At 38.4% G+C, this 19007-nt stretch overlaps 1 protein-coding gene across 4 annotated transcripts in view; it reads right to left on the bottom strand.

Moving 5' to 3' along the window:
• cadm2b (cell adhesion molecule 2b) overlaps positions 1-19007 on the bottom strand; it is a 149914-nt gene that overhangs the window by 48042 nt on the left and 82865 nt on the right. For 2 of the 4 annotated variants that reach the window (XM_022189209.2, XM_022189211.2), the window contains exon 2: positions 3888-3914. The exons of the other annotated variants lie outside the window; for them this stretch is intronic. In XM_022189209.2, the coding sequence (XP_022044901.1) occupies positions 3888-3914 (27 nt within the window). The remainder of the gene's footprint in view (positions 1-3887; positions 3915-19007) is intronic. 4 annotated transcript variants of the gene reach the window in all.

Genomic DNA, 19007 nt, shown 5'->3' with positions numbered 1-19007 from the left:
AGGCAAGAGGAAAGTGGCAATACATCAGCTTCAGAAAGTGGGTCAGAAATACTGTCTCCAGGTGAAACAGGAAATTACATGTTCAAATGATGTTACTTACAAGACTGTACACTGATGTGCATCAAATTAACTATGGGATTAGGTTTTTTATTTATTTTTTTGTCAAATCATGGTGCTCGTAACCATCATATTACATACTGACAAATTAAACTGGCAAAGGGGCAGCACATTACGAGTATAAAGCTTCCATAAGGATTTAACTGAGACAAAAACAATAAAAAATGCTGGATGTGGAACAGATGGATAAATGCTTTAATTAATACAAATTTAGTTCAGCTCGAGCCTGATTGTGATTTATATGGAATATTTTCTTAATATTAAATATGGATTTCCTTTAAATTGCTGAGGGGCCATGAAGTAAGAATAAATGAAACCAGTTACTTCATTTTTTTTTTTCAAACATTACTTACACTGTTCTGTGAGATCTAGAGTAAGCATTCATCTTCCGTCTCCACAAAGCCCCGCTGAATAACGTGGTCAGAATTATGTTGCTCTTTAAGATCAATAAAATCACATCACATGGAGAATCCTTGTGCTGTCCTCTTTAATGTAACATAACCTCTATCACAGTCACTTTATTTGTAAGGCAGTAAAACTCACATTCAACCTTCCTGAATATGCCTTTTATAATGGGTACATAATAAAACCGTAAAAACAACCTCCATTATTTCAGCTCTGTTTTACTGCTGCCATATAGTTTAGTATCAGCAGAATTGGTACATTTTTCTCCCATTTGTTGTACAAAAAAAAAAAAAAAATCCCCATTACATGTTGCCTAGCTAATTGTAGCTGGAAAATACATGTGGGGTGACTATGAAGTGCTCTCCCATGAGACAGTTGATCCTCAGTTTGCTCTCTTTATACAGTGTTTTAGGGCAGCACAATTAATTGAATATTAACTGAGGTCACAATTTAGATTTACTAAAATTCTCTGCAATATTTTGTTTGCTCTGTTTAAAGAAACGTTAGCGAATAGTTAACAGTCCATGTAAACAAAATCAAATGGATTCATTGGTCAAATCTGAGCTGTGTATGCTACAGTATTCTTGCATAGCCAAACCTATATGTATGTCCTGGAGAATGGACTGCACCTGATTATTATTTTGCTATAGGGAGAAAAAAAACACACTCTGGCTTGGTTGTACTTCTTTAGATCCAACACAATAATCTTTTGCAGTAACTGCAATATTGTCCCTGCAACGAGTTGAATTGTTTTGCTGAAATATTTGCCCAGACAGGACACGAGTGTTGGCAAATTCACCAAAAAAATGTATTGCTTGATCCCAATCTTCATTGAAATTTCCTCTTTTCACTGGGTAGGCTGCCAATCTGATGTGGATGTTGAATCGTATTGAAAGGGACTTTGAAAATGGCTCCATGCATATAGTAGCCTAGCTGCGCTAGACAACCCACGGAAACGAATTTAATTCTCTGCCAGGGTGGGTCTAGTTACCCTCCATAAGGCTCGAGGTTGGATGCTCCTAAAACTGGCCGGATGAATCACCATGAAGTGTAGAGTCAGAAGGCGGGCATAACTAAGTGACAACAGAGGCGCGACGATTCTGACAGAAACAACCGGAAACAACTAGCCTAGCCACGCTAGACAACCCACGGCAACGAATTTAATTCTCTGCCAGGGTCAACAACAAAAACGACAACAGTCGTTGAGCTCCATTAGCACCAACTCTGAATAATCTTTCTGTTAACATGTCTGTAATATACTTGAGCTTCACCCATTGACTGTATAAATAAGGCTTCACCGAACTACCGCATCCTCTGATTTCCGGCACTCTAGGAGCCTATTCGTTGCGCTGATTGGTTGTATACCTACCCAATTGCTGCAGAGTGATTTGATAGACAACCTTTTAGCCCGCCTCCCTCCCTGTCGAGCGTGCCTAGACCCTTGCGTCTTCAGAGCACGGGTCTAGCACGGCTAGGCTATGCATATAGAGGAAAGGGAGGAGAAAGCCAGACAGACTTATACCCAAAGACTACATCCAGTTAGTCAGACTGGTGCTGCAGTGATGAGTGGGAAAACATGGCTTCTTTATGCACAACTGCCTAAGTAGCTTTCCTGCAACCTTCATGCGAGACGTTTATGAAATATGACGAAATTGTAGTGTCTCTTAAAAAGCATATGTTCAGGAAAGGAGGAGTTTTGGTAAAATTGTGTCACTGAATTCAGGTGAGGATGAACCTTCTTTTAATACTTATTTTGATGAAAAGATTTGCATATGAGCATGAAATATGAGCAGAAAATGGACAAGATCACAGTGCTCCGTTTATTCAAAAGTGAAACTCCAGTATAAACATTTCACTCAGTGAATAATCATGAGTAATTGTGATCCCAATATTGATCAAAAGAATCATGATTATCATTTTGGCTGCAATCACAGAGCCCTAAATGTTTATACTTTAATGAATGATGCTCTTTATCTCTGCCCTGGCACTGGCCAAAGCAACACTTCATACACACAGGTGAGTCCTTGGTGAGCAATCTATTCATAATTTTAGGTAAATAAACCCAGAATCATGTTTCCCATTATAATGACAATGACTGCTAGCATGAACATTTATACTGGCATCTTCTTATTCTTTTTTTCCCTCCAACAGTTATTACACAAATTACAAAGTAATTATGAGCATGCAACACAGGGAGCTGACAAAGTCCATTAATCAACATGCAAGAGTGAAACATGTAGTTATATATATTATCTTCATCATTATTAATAAAAGTTATCAACCGTAATTAGAATGCTGAAAGTGTTGTTGAAAAAAGGCTGCCCAACGTTGAACTAGATTCCAGAGGTACGAATGCTGAATGTGTATCTTCTGTTAATTAAAAACTACTCCCCTAATTACTTCTGTAATTAGAAAACACTGCATTTCCAAAAAAAAATAAAAAAAAATAGGGAAGGGTAAAAAAAGAAAAATCCTCAATATTTATTCACTGAAATTAACGTCAATAATTAGTGGGTTTGTCATGTTCGGATAAAGGAAACAAAAGGTATGTATATAAATGTCAAACAAAACACTAAATAATGCATGAATCTATGATGTTAGTGAGGCGTATCAGGATTTCATTTCACGGTGCAACATGGCAACAGTGGGATGCTCCAATTTCAAACTGGTCGACTGTACACTAAAGGAAAACAAGCCAGATTTAGAAAATGTATATGCAGTATGGATGGTAGGATTTTTACTTCTAAAGGTAGAAGCAAACTGTCAGCAAACTGCAAGAAAAAAAAGGACTTCCTTGCTCAGTGAATTATGAATATAAAAATGACCATTTACTGGGCAACAGATCAGTATCAATGGCAATGATGTGAATACCTGCAGCAAATATTGAATGGCAGAGCTAGAATAAAAAAACAAAACAAACAGGAGTAGCAGGCTTGTCACCAGTTCTCAAGTATGAATGCAAAGCAAGGCTGGAAAAATCTGTGTAGGGAAAGCAAATGACGCAGGCTCTTCCCTCACTCATTTACCGCTGAGGTGTCCTTGAACCAGGAACAACCCCCCAGCTGCTCCACTGGAGCTGCACAGTGGCCAAATACAGGGAAGCATGACTGGGTGAGGCAGGCAGCTCCCTGGTGTGAATCTACACATATGTGAAGCAGGTTGTATTTGAAAAAGAGCACGCTGGTTCAGCAAACCTCTTCTGGTGAAAGGAAGGTTAAAAACAGCCGAGGAAAGCTTCAGAAGAGGCAGCGTATGTTAATGCTCGCCGGGTTCTTGTGGGAGATAAAAGGGTGATCCAAACATTGTTTATTGGGAGCTGTGTGCAACATAAATCATGTAGCAAGAAAATGGAGGCAATAACTCACCTTTCGCTTTGCTTTTTGTCCCAGCCACTGATAGCATGAGGGGGTAAAGCAAGGAGACAGCAAGTTAGATAGGTAGTATGAAGGAGTTACATCGATAGCACAGTGATTATTAGCTCTATCCATGGTGACAGGAAATATAAGATTAAATGCTGTTAATGTGGAGACAATAGCACTCATACACTCAAGGGTTACAACTTAAAATCAATGCAAAATTACCAAGAACTGGGAAAGGCATGAATACCAATGTGTGAGCTTTGACAGTTCTAAATCTTTCCAGCTACTGGTTCACATAATTAGAGTTATTTACATAAAACAAAGTGCAAATGTCACAAGACAACAATTATGTTTTTGGAGATTCTCATATTTTTCTGCTATGACCTGAATGAAGCTGCTCACTGCATGAGTTAAAACTGATCAATAAAGGAAATCACCAGAGACACAGCGTTGTGGTAAGCAAATTAAAGTTCTATAAACAAATTAAACTGAGATTCGTATGACTTATTTCCTTGTGCTTTTTTAAAACAATCAGTTTTTCTATTTTGCTTTTGTTCTGATAAGACTTCATGAAACTTTAGGGCAGGAGCACCACCAAGCACAGCAGTACTACAACATCTGTTGGGACAATAAAACAGGTAAACACATCAATGTCAAGGGCTGATATAATCCAGGTATCCAATTCAGTTATTTAATATACTATAGGTACAAGAGGTAAGTATGCAATCCCTGCAACTTTACCAGGATAAACAGTAGACATGTGATGCTTTGCAAAAACAAAAAACAAACAAACAAAAAAAACACACAACTGAAAACAGGGAAATTATTTTTAAATTTCAGTCATGCTTTCACATTCAAATAAATGGTGTAAATAGTCACTCACTCTCTATACTTCTGTGTAGAGGGTCAGGATTATTTATATAGCTTTGCCTAGAAGGGAAGGCAACATCTACTATGACTGACAAAAAAAAACATAAAAAGTCGTCATTAAGATGCAAACTTATTAAACGCTCCAGGTTTACTACTAAGAAGCTGCCGTTACTCGCGTTTTCTTCAACTATTTCTATGTCTTTCTTAATAAATGTGTTTGAAAACTGTGGGGCTGTTTGGAAAAAAACATTCAGTTCTGAGTAGAAAAAAAAAATATTTTCAATTACATTTTGGCCCAAAAGTTTCCCTAGAGTGGTCAAAAAGTTACATTTAATCAAATAGTATGACCAGATTTCATAAGTTCGGAAATCATGGTATACTTTTCAACATCCATGTTTAAGAAATTACATACTCTGTTATGTAAATGTTAACTAGGGTTATAATAATCCTGATTATTTCACTTCAATCATGTTGGGGACAACACTTTTATTGCACTTTCACATATAAATGAACAGAGCACTGCTTTTACTTCTATTATGTTGTTACATTACCGCTAATGTAGAAATCCTTGCATTAAAAAAGGACTTAAATCGACTTTCTTTTTCATCTAAATTCAGGGAATTTCCTTGAGGAGAAATGTAAATAAGATGTAAATAAAATTGGACTCCAGAAATTGCTGAACACCTGCATAGTTACTATTGGTAAAATTAAAAAGCATCTCATGGGGGAAATTCAAGCTGTCAGTCAATTAATCTAAACTCTCTGTCACCAAGGAAGAACTAAAACTAGGACCAGGGGCTTTCCTATTCCGAGGTATCGGTGTTATCACATTTTACCATATTTAATTGCATTTGACTCAACCTGTCTGTCGTTCTGATTTATTTTGACCCATGCTCTACAGTGAGGCTGAAAGTGAACATTCACTATAAGGCATGATATGAGAAACGACAAAAATCCAACCATAGCTGTAAAGAAAGAGACTAAAATAAGATTTCCCACAATGTGTTCTTCCACATTTGCAAATTTTTCTCATGCAAGATCACTAGGTAATGGATAAGAATGTTAAATAAGGCTCTTTATTAGATCAAGAATACTTATCACCATGTAATATCTCATAAAGCTCACACTGTTGTAAAATTGCTAATCACAACAAAATTAGTAAATCTTTCCCCCAGAAGTGTTAATCTGTCTGACTGTGCTCAGGAAAAATTCTACTCAATAACTTTCAACTTTCACCATCTGTCCAAATTACATGCCACTCGGGGTAACATGGCAGATTGGTAAACGATTTCTTTTCATCATCACTCAAGAGACAAGCACTTTGTTTCCAGTGGTTACAGAAAGGAAGGTGCTTAGATGTCGTTCAGGTAGAGATCCTTAGTTACGTGTAATGAGGACAGAACGTTGCTACCTAACACTTTGGACCAGAACAGATTAACACAATATTTGCCAGTAAGCATCACATTATAAAAAGGATTCACTGTGAAAACTGCAAAATCAGGCCTGAATGTTAATCAGAAGTAAAACCGTGTACTCAACCTATGACACAACATTGCCACAGCAAAAAAAAGAGCCCCGTCCCAGACATGTTAACACCCCACAAAATAACACAGCACAGCCTGCCTCTGGCTGTGACAACAAGGTCGGACAGATGAGCAGACTTTCATAATGTGCAAAACCTTGATACCAAAAGAAATGATTCTGAGCATTTTCTATAAACATAAAACTGATACATAACTGGTTTTTAAAGTAAGATTATTGTCACTACTCTATTTTATGGGCATGAATAGAAGAGGGAAAGAATGTTTGAAATGTGTCACTTTCAATAAAAAAAAACATTCAAATAGTTGCTCCAAGCTTTCAAGTCATCCTAGAAAAAATAAACTGCAGCTAAACACACAGAATGAGGAGGGCAGAGGGCATATTAATTTACAGCTCGAATGAAATTTTCAGAGAAATGTGGAAATTTTGGTTGCTGAATCTGAATTTAAGATGTTGCTTAGTCAGACGACTGTCCAAACACCTGTACCACTAACTTCTCAGTTTGTGGGGAACAAACGAATTCCTTGTACTGGTTTTGGTGCTCGAATGGTACTTTATAAAATAAGACCTTGAAAAAAAAAATCTTTCACTGAAGGAATAGTGTACAGCATCAGATACAAAAGAATAAAGACGTCTTTACTGTCACTATGTGCACTGAAGTTTTTCACATCATTTTTAGAAAACCAGCATTAAAATATTGTTGAGGATCAGCAGGAAGTTTTCATGCATTTTTGTCATTCTAAACATCAATTAGATGTCATTTCCGCCATGATAAGGTGCTGAAAAATATGTATGACTGTATTTTAGCACTACTTTTATACTTAGAAATTCCTGCATTCACATTAAAAAATGCTTTCATGCAGTATCCAAGTTACATGCAGGCATAGGATGAGTAGCCTGACAATTTCCATCTTTGGTCCTGCATTCTCTTTATTCACTGTGAATAAAGCTACTGGCGGAGGAGGACAGGTGGTTTCCCTTTAAATTTCCTGCGCAAATCTGCACTGACTGGGGTCACACAATGCCCTGCTTCTTGTGGACACAGAGGGTGACTGACAAAAGCTGTTCCTAACTCATCAAGAAATAAGCTCCACTTGTAGAATTTACCTCTCTTCCACCTCTGGTCTACAAATACACTCTGTGCTGACACATCCTGTCTATTATCAGAAGCGTCTAACTGCTAACGGGCCGCCGTTTCTTTCCTGCTGAAGGTGCTGGTGGCATTATTCACACTACGCACACCTCATTTGTTTTTTTCGTTGTCGAGGATCATTTTTGGCTTCTTATCTTTCTGCCGCTCAAAGTTGCATCTGTATTCAACATGCTCATCAATGCTGTGTTCATGCGTTTCTCCACTGCTGCTATTTGACAACTGCTGGGCATCCATCCTAACAATAATGACATGTTTGCAGAGTAGGCTTTGGGATATGAGAGGCAGAACTCTGTGGGTGTGTGTGTGTTTTACATATTGGTGCTGGAAGTAAAAGATTGTCCTGCAATCTGTTCTTTTGCTCTGCAACAAGCCTTCACAAGGCCAGTTTCGCACATTTGCATCGCTCATAAAATCAGGCCAAATGTCCAATAAAAATAGGGACCATTTTGTGCATTACAATGCCCATAGCTGAGGGTGGAATGGAGCCTTGTGGAGAAAAAGCACTATTTTTGAGTTAAAAAATAGGTCAGTGGTAATCTGAAGTGTGCAGAAAGGACAAAATGTTTGTCTATAAAAATAGGTCATTTCTTGGCGATCCTTTAACAGATCTTTATCTGATGGAGAAACTGGGAAGATCATACCAGTAACCTCTGCCATTCCACTATCTAATGGAAATTTCTTTATTTTTGACACTCATTAATCTTTCTGTAAGCTTCTACATCTGCGCCTTTTCCTATTTTCTCCTTACGTGGAAGTTATTAATCTCCGACTCTCTCTAAATTTAATAGTGTTGACAAAGTCAGACACCATGATAAGATTCTCCTTGCTGTGAACTGGAAATGTTTGCAAGCACATGGCAAGCATATCAATATATTCTTTGTGAAAAGTGTAACACTTTGACATTCCTAAGAGGACTTTCACTAAAAATCAATAGCAGAGCACATAGCAAGACACTTCTCAGTAAGAATGTCAGTGTGCTTAATACACTTATCGCATTGTTAAACGCATGAGTGCATTTGTTAAATCCAGCACTGCAGCACATAGAAATATAGCAAGAATCTACTTGTTTCTGAGGACAACTAAATTACACTGATAATTTATAGCTTTTATTGTAACGTCACATATTAAGTTTGGCTTTCATATACTTTATCAAAACGTAATGGGCATAATCAACTCTCTCAAAAAGCAGTCTTTGGAGATGATCCAGTGTAAACAAATGGAGTTATGCATCTCTAATGTGTTAATGGAATTCCAGAGTCTCGTACATCTATGACAAATTGACTCACAGAAAGCAATAACATTAACCTGTAATGACTTTGCACACAAGTGGAATAATCTGTTTGATACATTGTTGTCTTAACCAAAGCATTTCTATGATGATTTTATTACACAGAGCATTTTATTAGTGACAGTGCAGTGAGGCAGTGCAGGGGTTATACAGTTTAACTGGCATTTAGTTATGCTGTATGTCACTTAATATCAGAACACCAAAGTTTAGGTTTCACAGTGGCCTACTGCTGTTTTCATAGCAATAATCACCTTATGCCAGCCAGTGCAGGGATAAACATGAAAACGCATACAGGATTGTTATTTTTGCTTTGTTTTGATAACATTCTGTGATTTTCCTTTGTGCATCTTTAATACTATTTTTGTGGCATGAATAAAATACTCCAAATATTACACTAAATTTGCTTCTTCTTCTTTTTTTTTAACAGTTCTGCTTCAGTGCCTTCTCAGCAGGATTTAAAAATGCATTTGTCCTTATGACCTAAATAGGAAAATGGCAAAATAACACTGGTTCAGAAAATAACCCTTGAAGTAACATGAGAGGTTGCTTTAAAGATAAAAGAGCACTAATGAGACTCGACTGGTGTTTATTCAAGTATGGTTCATACATATGCCCATATATCACAAATCATGCCGAAAATAATCTCACTTAATTATGAACAAATGAGGTCTATGCAAAACATTCTTCTTCAAAAAAAACAAAAAACAAAGCACTGGGAACAACAGCTTACCTAGCTTTACATAACCTCAGTGAAGACAAGGAGAACACATTGAGAGAAAAAAAAGAAATGGCTGAAACCCTGTCCAGGATAAACAGAGATCCCACACCAGACGGATGAATGCAATATGTGCCAGAACAGAACAATAAAATGGATAATAGCATGTCAATGACAATGAGATAAGAAAGCAATAAGAGAAGGAGAAACATAACAAGGCAGAAAGATGGGACTCTGGCCAGTTTAGCCACCAGAGACGTACATTTGGAGCAGTCAGCCTGCTTGTTAGCAGTATTTGCATTGCGTGAGTCTCAAAGTGTGACAGAATGAAGTCTGTTCATTTATCCGTCAGACTCATTTCTGAAGTGGGGATGCAGGCTTGTAACAAAGCAACAGCTACTGATCCCTGCGGTGATTACTTTAACCAACCACTGAGAGGTTTGTCTTCTAACACAGTGAGAGCTGGCCTCTGTCCCTCAGCCGGCCATCACAGGGGTCACTGCTCTCCCTCTGCCAGTGTCACACAACAAACTCTCCTGGGACCATGTGGCTGTAAGTAACCCTTTGACATGGAAGCACTTCATCATATTCAGCTCACATCCACAGACCCAGGAGTGAAATCACAGGCCAGTTTTAATAGCTGTGCTGGGCAGCTGTGCATGATGGTGGCCCTCAAACACCAGGTAACTGAAATTTTGGGCTTCAAAATGCACATTTTGACTATCCAACATTTCACAGTCTGGTAACATCCAATTTAGAATGGCATTAAACTGAGAAAAACAGCTGCAATGTTTCGAGCAACAGTCAGTGCATTGTGGCATTTTCTGTTTGATGCTTCACTACAATTAACCAAGATTTCCAAAGAGCAAATATGGAGTCTTCTCATTTAGAGCAGTTAAAGTGTTTCAGATCGAAGGCGGTGGAGTTGGAGTCTGTCTGCAGGATGGCAGCCTCACTAGACAGGCAGCTGAATGACATCAAGGACTGCCACAACAGCGACCTGGCCAGCCTGCAGGCATTGAAACATGAAACGGGACAGATGGGACAAGGCTAGCCAGTTAACAGTGAATAAACTTTCAAAATAAAATACGTAAAGCACTCTTATGTTAATGATGTGATCGGTACCATTTCTGTAAAAGGCATATCCTAAAATAAATAGCCAAAATATGATTGAATGTTGTCTAAGTATGACATAACAATATAAGATCGGCAGATCGCCTACTCCTGACTAAGACTGAGCTGTAACTAAAGGCCAGTGCCTTCAGCTTTTTACAGTGATGATATCAAATGAAGGAAGAGATTAAAAGCACCCCTTAACTCCTCCATAAATAGCAGTGCCATCCTTCAGAGCAACACAAGCGTGTTTTTCTTTCTCCAGGCAGTATGGGCTGCTGCAGAACTGCGCATCTCTGCTGCTGGTCCCATGAAAACACCACAATTTAAGCACTCTGCTTGAACACTGCGAAAGGTAGCATTACAGGCACACATATTGTACCTTCTGATGACGCCCCAAACCAATTCTTTTTTCAATTTTTCATCTTGTCTCTACCGTGTTTCAATTGAAGCACTTCATGTAACAAAAGCCTGCGAGTGTCCCTCCAGTTAGAGGAACACCAGTATGGGAAGGCGCGCCAGAGTAATTGAGAAACCTTGATTCACACTGCCGTGTCAAGGTGGAGCCACTGTGTGATGAATAAGACCTACTCATCTTTCCATGTCACACTGTTATTCTAAAAGTAAATGCAACATACAATCCTGGTACACAATAATGGGGTTGTCAGTAAAACCTGAAATTCGCTGAAATCTACACAGTACTTGTCCACACAACATGTTTCCTCTCATCAGATCACCGAATCTTAATACGACACAGAAAACACCACAATACTTTCTGCAGTGCAATTGCCGTTTCACCATTTTACAATTTCTGACAAAAAAATAATGAAAAGAATCTGAAGCAAAGCACTAATGCAAATGCGTAGCATATGTTGTGATTTTTGTGTATTCCAGTAAACTAAACTCTTACATTTCTCTGATTTCATGTTGGCTGTTCAGACATTACACAAACAGCGATCTAAGATCAGTGATCGAAGACCAGTTTCAAGAAACTACAAATCAGCTTCTTCTTGCACATTGAGTACATGACATGAGTACCAAATAAATTCCTCTCCAGTGCTGTTAGAATAATGGCCATTCCAGACAGCTACTTTCTGTGTTTATTTCTGGTTGCAGTCAGAGATGATAGTTTAGCATGATTCATGTGAAAACCATGTTTATATAAAAGGCTGTAGGCAGTTTGCAATGCTTGACCCAATATAAGTTGCTTTGTGTGAATTGTTTCAACAACTTGGTGGTGAGTGCAAAGTTAGGATGACCCATAAAAACACAGCAATCACATTCATTGGGAATTTGCCAGGATGAAATAAAACAGCATTATCCCTTAATCACCTAATACAAAGTTAGACTTTTGAACTATCAGCTCTGCCACTTTTAATGACAGCACGCATTAAAAACTGCATTGTAAGACCTACTGCCAGTATAAATGCCACTTTAAGTATTGCGACTCATTGTCAAAGCAGTGATTTCAACTCCTAGCTGAGGTAGAAATCCTGCCCTGTTTAATTGATGATCATAGTTTTGAAATACTAGTTTGTATGCATCCATTTATCATGCTGGCAAAAACAGGAGCTGTAGGTTTCAGACTAGAGACTGATCAAAATGAAACTCGAGTTCTGGCCAGTGATGCTTATTACCCTGCTTTTCTTATTGTTTTCTTCTAAACCATTCTTTCCATAGCAGCCTGAAACTTAAATCAAATCTTTGTTTTTGCTTCAGGCACAACCTTTTAAGATTTACCATTTCAATGGCCCATTCGACACAAAATTGCCTTTTCAACAGAGGTTGTAAGATGTTTTCAGTAAAGAAACACGAACGATTCAGATTTGCAATTTAGTAAGAAAAGGCACCCTTACTTCTTTCTGGTAGTTGTACTGCCTGCCCTCTCCAAAAAAATCTGAATTGCAGCAAAAAAATATTTAATAGAGCAAAAATATTCAGATTAATTGAATAGTTACACTCCTGTTTCTATGGCAGTCTTGAGACGGAAACCACAAAAACAACTGCAGTGTCCATATTTCCTCTGTCACTTAGCATTACCTGTCAGTAGGTTTATGGTGTGCATGATATGTAGTTCATGATGCCAAGCCACGAGGTTATGCTTCAGTTGAGCTGAGCTGTATCTGATATAAACTGAGATGTTTCAAAGTGATTTTGGAGTGTCCATCTCTACTCCCAGCTCTACTAGAAATCAAATTTCCTTCTGTTACAGAAAATTGCTTGACATTATGTGACTGCACCAAGCGTTGCAGAAGCCCTGTGCATGCAGATGAGGGTCCCCGCTTAAGGTAATCCAAGACTCAAACATTCTAAGTCTTTATCTGCCAGCCCCCAGGATAATGGCAGACACACACACAAGTCTCCTCTGGTTTCAGTCTAGCAAGATGGTGACACTGTCGGGCTTCATATCTTCATATAGCACACAAGGGAAATGCATAATTATAAAACCCAATTTTAAAATCAATGGGGAACAATAGAGGTGGGAATGAGGTTTATCACCGGTTTAAACACCTACACATTTTGCTGACATTTTCACATCTGATAAAATGATAATACTCCAATCCTTCCTGTGATAAGTTTATTTTCCTCTACACCGAGCACCTGATTTATACCTCGACAATAACAGCACATAGTTGGGATGCATAGGAAGTACACGTTAATGTAGTCGCAGCTAGTCCCTGGGATTGCAAAATGCTATTTGCTTTATTTGCTGGAAGCCAACAAACAAAAGCTTAATGTAGAAATGACACAACGTGAGCGTATTCATGCAAAACTTGCATGGTGTCAAACACTGGTTCACAGGAGACCGTTTATATTCAAAATGTAACTTAATGCTTAGGAAAGCAATCTTAAAAGAGAAGTGATGAACAGCAGGAGGGAGTGACACATGCAAAAAATACTGTACTTCTCTGAATTATATCTCCTCACTGCTTTGTACCGTTCAGAGGAATGCAACCCTGACACTAAATTTATAATGTGCTTACATTTCTCTTGAAGTGATTGAAAGTCAGTTTGGGATATATTTGTGCATTTTTACATGAAATTAAAACCCTGCGTGATGCCTGGCATTTTTGGCCCACTTCCAAGTCTACTAAAGCCTTGTTGTCTACAAAGAGGGTTTCAAGCTGTGCAACACTGACAATACTGTTCATTTAGAGCAAATACATGTCACATCTATTGAATTGTTTCTAGCCAAGTAAAAATGACCATTGCTATTTATGGAAATCATGTTGGTTAAAGTTAAATGCATAATTGAATGAACTGTTGGGTCAAGTTCCTTCACTTTGACAGGTGAGACATGTTACTTCTCCTGCCTCGGAGGCGGGAAAACTGACGGAAAAGAGGACGAAAACAAGGTGATGTTCTCAAGGTCATTACAAGCCTGAAAAATAGGAGACGGCCAGGTGATATTAGCGGCAAACCCTTAAAAAACGTAATTCATACAAATGCTCAATGCCAGAACTACGGACAGTGCTGTGTCATACATGTGGGATGGACACACGCACTTCATCACCCTCCTGGTATATCAGTCCCTTATCTTTTAAAACACACCCACAGTTGTGTTCCATGTTCCAGTGATGGAATTCTAAAGAAGGTCAATCCCTGAAGTGTACTTCTGGCCACAAAGATAATCCACTTTGATGAATCTGTTCACATTCACACAAGTGTCATACTTAAAGCCTTCCGCCTTGATACGCATTAGAAGCGTTTAGACCGCTGTGTTAGACCGCTGTGTTGTTACAACATCAACCTGAATTGAAAACTAGTTGAAAATGACAAGATGCTATAATGAGGGGCACTTGACACTCGACCAAATAGTGACTTTGTTATTTTGGCACTGACAATACAACGTGACATGGAACAACAAAGATGGCATTAACAAGCAAAAACTGGCATTTAAAATGATTTTAGTTCTACTTTAATAAGAATTGTATTGGCAACAAATACCTTTGAAACTTTGTGTCCTTGATTTTGCACTACATTATTTAGTTTTTTTTTTTGTCATTTAGACCTTTTTCAACGACAAAGGTTTCCCAGCCTCTCTTTTGAAAGTTTGTAAAGTTTACTTTGAAAACATCAACTGGTTTTTTTTTATTGTTTTTTTTGGTTGGTGAAAGTGTTTCAGTTATAATCAGGCACTCTTGTTACAGAGAGGAGGAGTTCGAAGGCAGGGCTACAAAAAGTGATTTCCATATACTTTACATGATGAGGAATGTCAGCGTCGTTGACCTCTTCAGACGCTTATTCCACTAACAACTCATCACAACCTCCATATACCCCCATCTGTGCATATGACAGCACAGGTGATCATCCATACAAACAACATGATGAGGACGCAGAATGTGGCAACTACGAAGCTCCTGGGTAAGTTTTTATGCACGTCTCCCACAACACACTGCAGAGGCACACAAGGCCCATGGTGCTCTTTTTAAAATACAAAGCCAGCTTTTCCAAAGTGCTATAAGTCTGCTTTTTGTCAGTGATGTTGGGTTGCCTCTGGCATGGAGAATAATTTTGGTACACTCTGTGTATCTGTCTGTGCACAGAGACTTCAGTAGGTCTACCAGGAGTTTCCAACATCCACCCTTATAATTGAAGCTTAAGCACTGGGGTCCATTTATCAGTAATGAGGCTTCTCTTTTGAGGGTTAACCTGTTGCGGCCTGACTCTAAACAACAACAACTTCCAAGACCCCACTTCGCCTTAAAATACCAAATATCTAGGGCATGACTGACTCCACCTTTGGTATTTGGGCATTTTAATGGAGCACTTTTCAAAGAGTGTTTTGGTCTCCACTCTTCAAAATTGTATTTAAACACGGGGTCCACAATTATATCTACTGCAGGAGGGACAGTTGAAGAGGCACCCAGAAGGGAACTAGGTGAGGTAAGTGGTAACCTGTCCACTGTAGATCCCAATTGTACCACCAGGCAAGTGCTTAAGGCAAGAGGGAAGCTGACCAGTTGACCAGGAGCAGTCTCTTGGCAAAATGAAAATTTCCTTCTAGCCGACAATCTTCTAATGCCCTTTGCACCACTGTCACAAAGCAATTCCAAATATTTGTTAAGATCATATGTTATCTATTTATATATTTTTTTAAATAAAACTTATGCAGAGAGAGGTTTCTGCTCTTTGTGGCAAATGTGAAACTATCCTACGATTTTTGTAGGATAACTGATCATGACAGTATCTGATTCACAATACCTACATATCATCCTACACTGTATATCTGAAATATACACAAATCATTAAGTCACAAAATACTGCAAACAAGTTTGACAAATAGATCCCCTCTGTGAGAGATACTTCTAAATCACCTAAATGTTTGCTAACTGCCATTAATATGTCACTTTACATGGTTGTATTTCAAATGCAATGAAATATGTGTAAGGAGTGTGGTGAAACTTCTGAAAACTCTGCTAAAAATCTTTTTTGCTTGAATAAATTTTCTTCTTAATTGTGAGCGACAGCAGGTAAAGCCAGCGGGGCCGTGGGCGCGGTGACAGACACGCCAGAGACAGAACAAATGAAACGTGTGAACATCTGTCCAGTGCGAGAGTGAACACAGAGAAAAAAACACACAAACGAGCCGGTCATCTCTACTTCCACTTTCTTCCTCTGGTAGAGAAACAGGCAACACGCACTTGGCAAACAGTTCATTGTCTCTGTGTCTGCCGGAGTCCCTTTGCGCAGCTTTCAATAGCTGCTGCTGGAAGAAATTAAGTGGCTGGTTGGATCCTCAACACCTATTACCTGGTCTCATCTGGCTGCAGCAACGTTCAGGTGCAGCTGAACCACAAGTTGGCCAGAGGACTGTGGCAGAGAAACAGACATAGGATCCATGGTGGTGGAATTACTTTATCTGAGCAACACAACGAGAAATTAAATCAAAGTCGAATCAAGTAAAATCATGCATATTTATTTCCTTAGTTATCACAGAAATGTCTCCCAGATCAAAATAAAGGATTTTAGCTGGGAAAAGAAATCTCAAATTGACGTAAATTAATAAATATAAATAAAAATACACTTCATGCATCTGCAAAATTTACAATCACCAAGAAAGTACATTTGCTTCAACCAATTCCCATACTGAATTTTTTGACATGTACTGTAAAAGGCAAATGTACATAGCCTCAGAGCGAATATCAGGTCTGCCAAGCTGTCGTCCACACCTATTACACAGATTATATGGAAATCAAACTCTCTCTATACTACTGATGCCAGAACTCTCCCTGAAGCAAAACAGCCAGTTAAAAAAGAAAAAAACACTCAAGAGAGACTGTCATTTAAAAGAAATCAAAAGGCTACAATGCAAAAAAATAAATCAATAGTTCACATTTTGTTGCCAGGTTTGCTGTTTTTCAGAAAAGTTTTATCAATTTTTTTCACAGGTATCCTGTTCTTCAATGACATATCGTCAACAGTAAATACTATCAACTGTGCAGTAAGTCCTTTTCACATCATAATGCCAGTGCTGCCTGGTAGCATTGACATGTCCAACCTTAGAAACTATACAGAGAAATTTCTACATTGGAGGGACGATAGTCCTTACAACACAATAATACAATGGAGTAGGCTACAATTGCTCAAGAGAAAACATACTAAAAAACAGCAAGCCTTTTTAAGAAAAAAAAAGAAACAAAATATCTTTTCATTACTAGTGAAAAACTTGCTAATATTACCAATAAGTTTATGAAACTTCTCTGGCGCTATTGAAAGTCGGTGAGGCCACACTTTCACATTAATTTTGAAAGATTACAACAACTTCCGAGAAGAAATTCAGATGGTCAGCAGCTGTTACTGCTATGTGTGTCCAAATTCAGACACACCTAACAAACATTACTTTAAAGATGGCGCTGCTCAACACCATCACAACAAATTAACCTAATGAAACTAATAGCTTCATTCATGTCAATGCTTTACAGCATTAGCCTAAGTAATGCAATTAACAGCTACTGTGGCCCCAGTTTAAAATCCATTAGTCATGGTTATAGTGCAACCATCTATTTCGATATTATTCTAATTGAATATAACTGCATAATATTTCCATACTCTATCGGTGGATAACAAGTCTGCGTTCAGTAATAGAATCTGGGTATGTGTGGACTAGTGAAAGTGCAGCGTAGCTCACAAAGGTAGTGAAAAAACATTATGTTTTAACTAATTTAACGCTTGAGCTCATTTAAAACTGTATATTTGAGAGCATCAGACAACTCAGTGTTGCCATCTTGGTGTGGTAGCATGATTTTATATGAGGACACTCATAAAACCATGTTACCACAGCAGGCGCCTATAGCTGTTTGATGCTGCCATGTTTTTATTACAGTCTTTGGCCACAATTTTCCTGATATTGTTGACAGCCTGAAGTGTAATTTTGAGTTCATGTCTGAATATTTCCTGCTGAGTGCTGTTAGGATTTTATAATCATTCAATGATAAAAGTGAATTAGCATGACCAAATAGAGCTTTTATTTTTTATTTTTGGCTCATGACAGCACGGCTCAGTGCCAGCTGTTCAGAGTGTCTGTCTGTGCGCTGAAAAAACATTCAGCAGACTTCATCATCTTTAATAGGAGTGTAAAATCCATTTTAACCAGAGAGTGAAAAAACCTTTGTCGTGACTGTGATCAGAGGTTTTTTTTTTGTTTTTTTTTAATTTGATCTGAGTTACCTTTTTCTTTATCACACTGTCTTTCTTGCATTCTTGCCTATAAATAAGCTGGTTGTAAAGAAACAACTCTAATTTTAAAGTAAAAAAGAAGGTAATAAAGAAATACAAACAAATATCTCGTATTTACTCCAGTGATGAATGATGCAGTTCAATAAAGGGAGGCATAGAGTGTAGAGTTAACAAAAAGGAATTGGTATAAGAAATATGTGTCAGGATTGCATTTCTTTTTCTCCATCAGTGTGCCAGAACCTTTAGTATGATCAGTATCTGAGCAGGATGACGACACAGTGTCACCATTTTTGATATCATCCTGAGCAAATGTTTTTTCTACGTCTTTTCAGAGTAATCAAGCAACCTCCATACCGGCTAGTCAAAAACAATCCGAACCTCTGTGAAGCCAGCCTGAGGGTGAGTAAAGAGGGGAAGGGTGGAAGCAGCGACCACCCCAACCAGAGACACACCCTGCTGTGGATGAGACGATGTGTCTGCTGGAGACGAGCCAGCAGCCGCACTGACTGCCGTCCTCAGCCTGTTCTAAGGCAGGCTATGTGGGAATTTACTTTCCTTTGACAACAGGCACACCATGTGCTCTGGCGAGACAGCAGCCACTTGGCTGACAGCAAACTGACAAAAACTATTCTCTTCACAAGCATCCCTGTCACCAGGGTCATTCCCAGTTACTGAGTTCCCAGTGCTGTAATTTACTCTAAATCCCTAAATGACCCTTACTTTCCCCACTAACACAATGCAAAAATATCTAAGCTAATCCACAAG

The sequence above is a fragment of the Acanthochromis polyacanthus genome, chromosome 13 (assembly GCF_021347895.1).
Source record: "Acanthochromis polyacanthus isolate Apoly-LR-REF ecotype Palm Island chromosome 13, KAUST_Apoly_ChrSc, whole genome shotgun sequence".
NCBI lineage: Eukaryota > Metazoa > Chordata > Actinopteri > Pomacentridae > Acanthochromis > Acanthochromis polyacanthus.
This window is presented reverse-complemented; position numbering and strand designations above follow the sequence as displayed.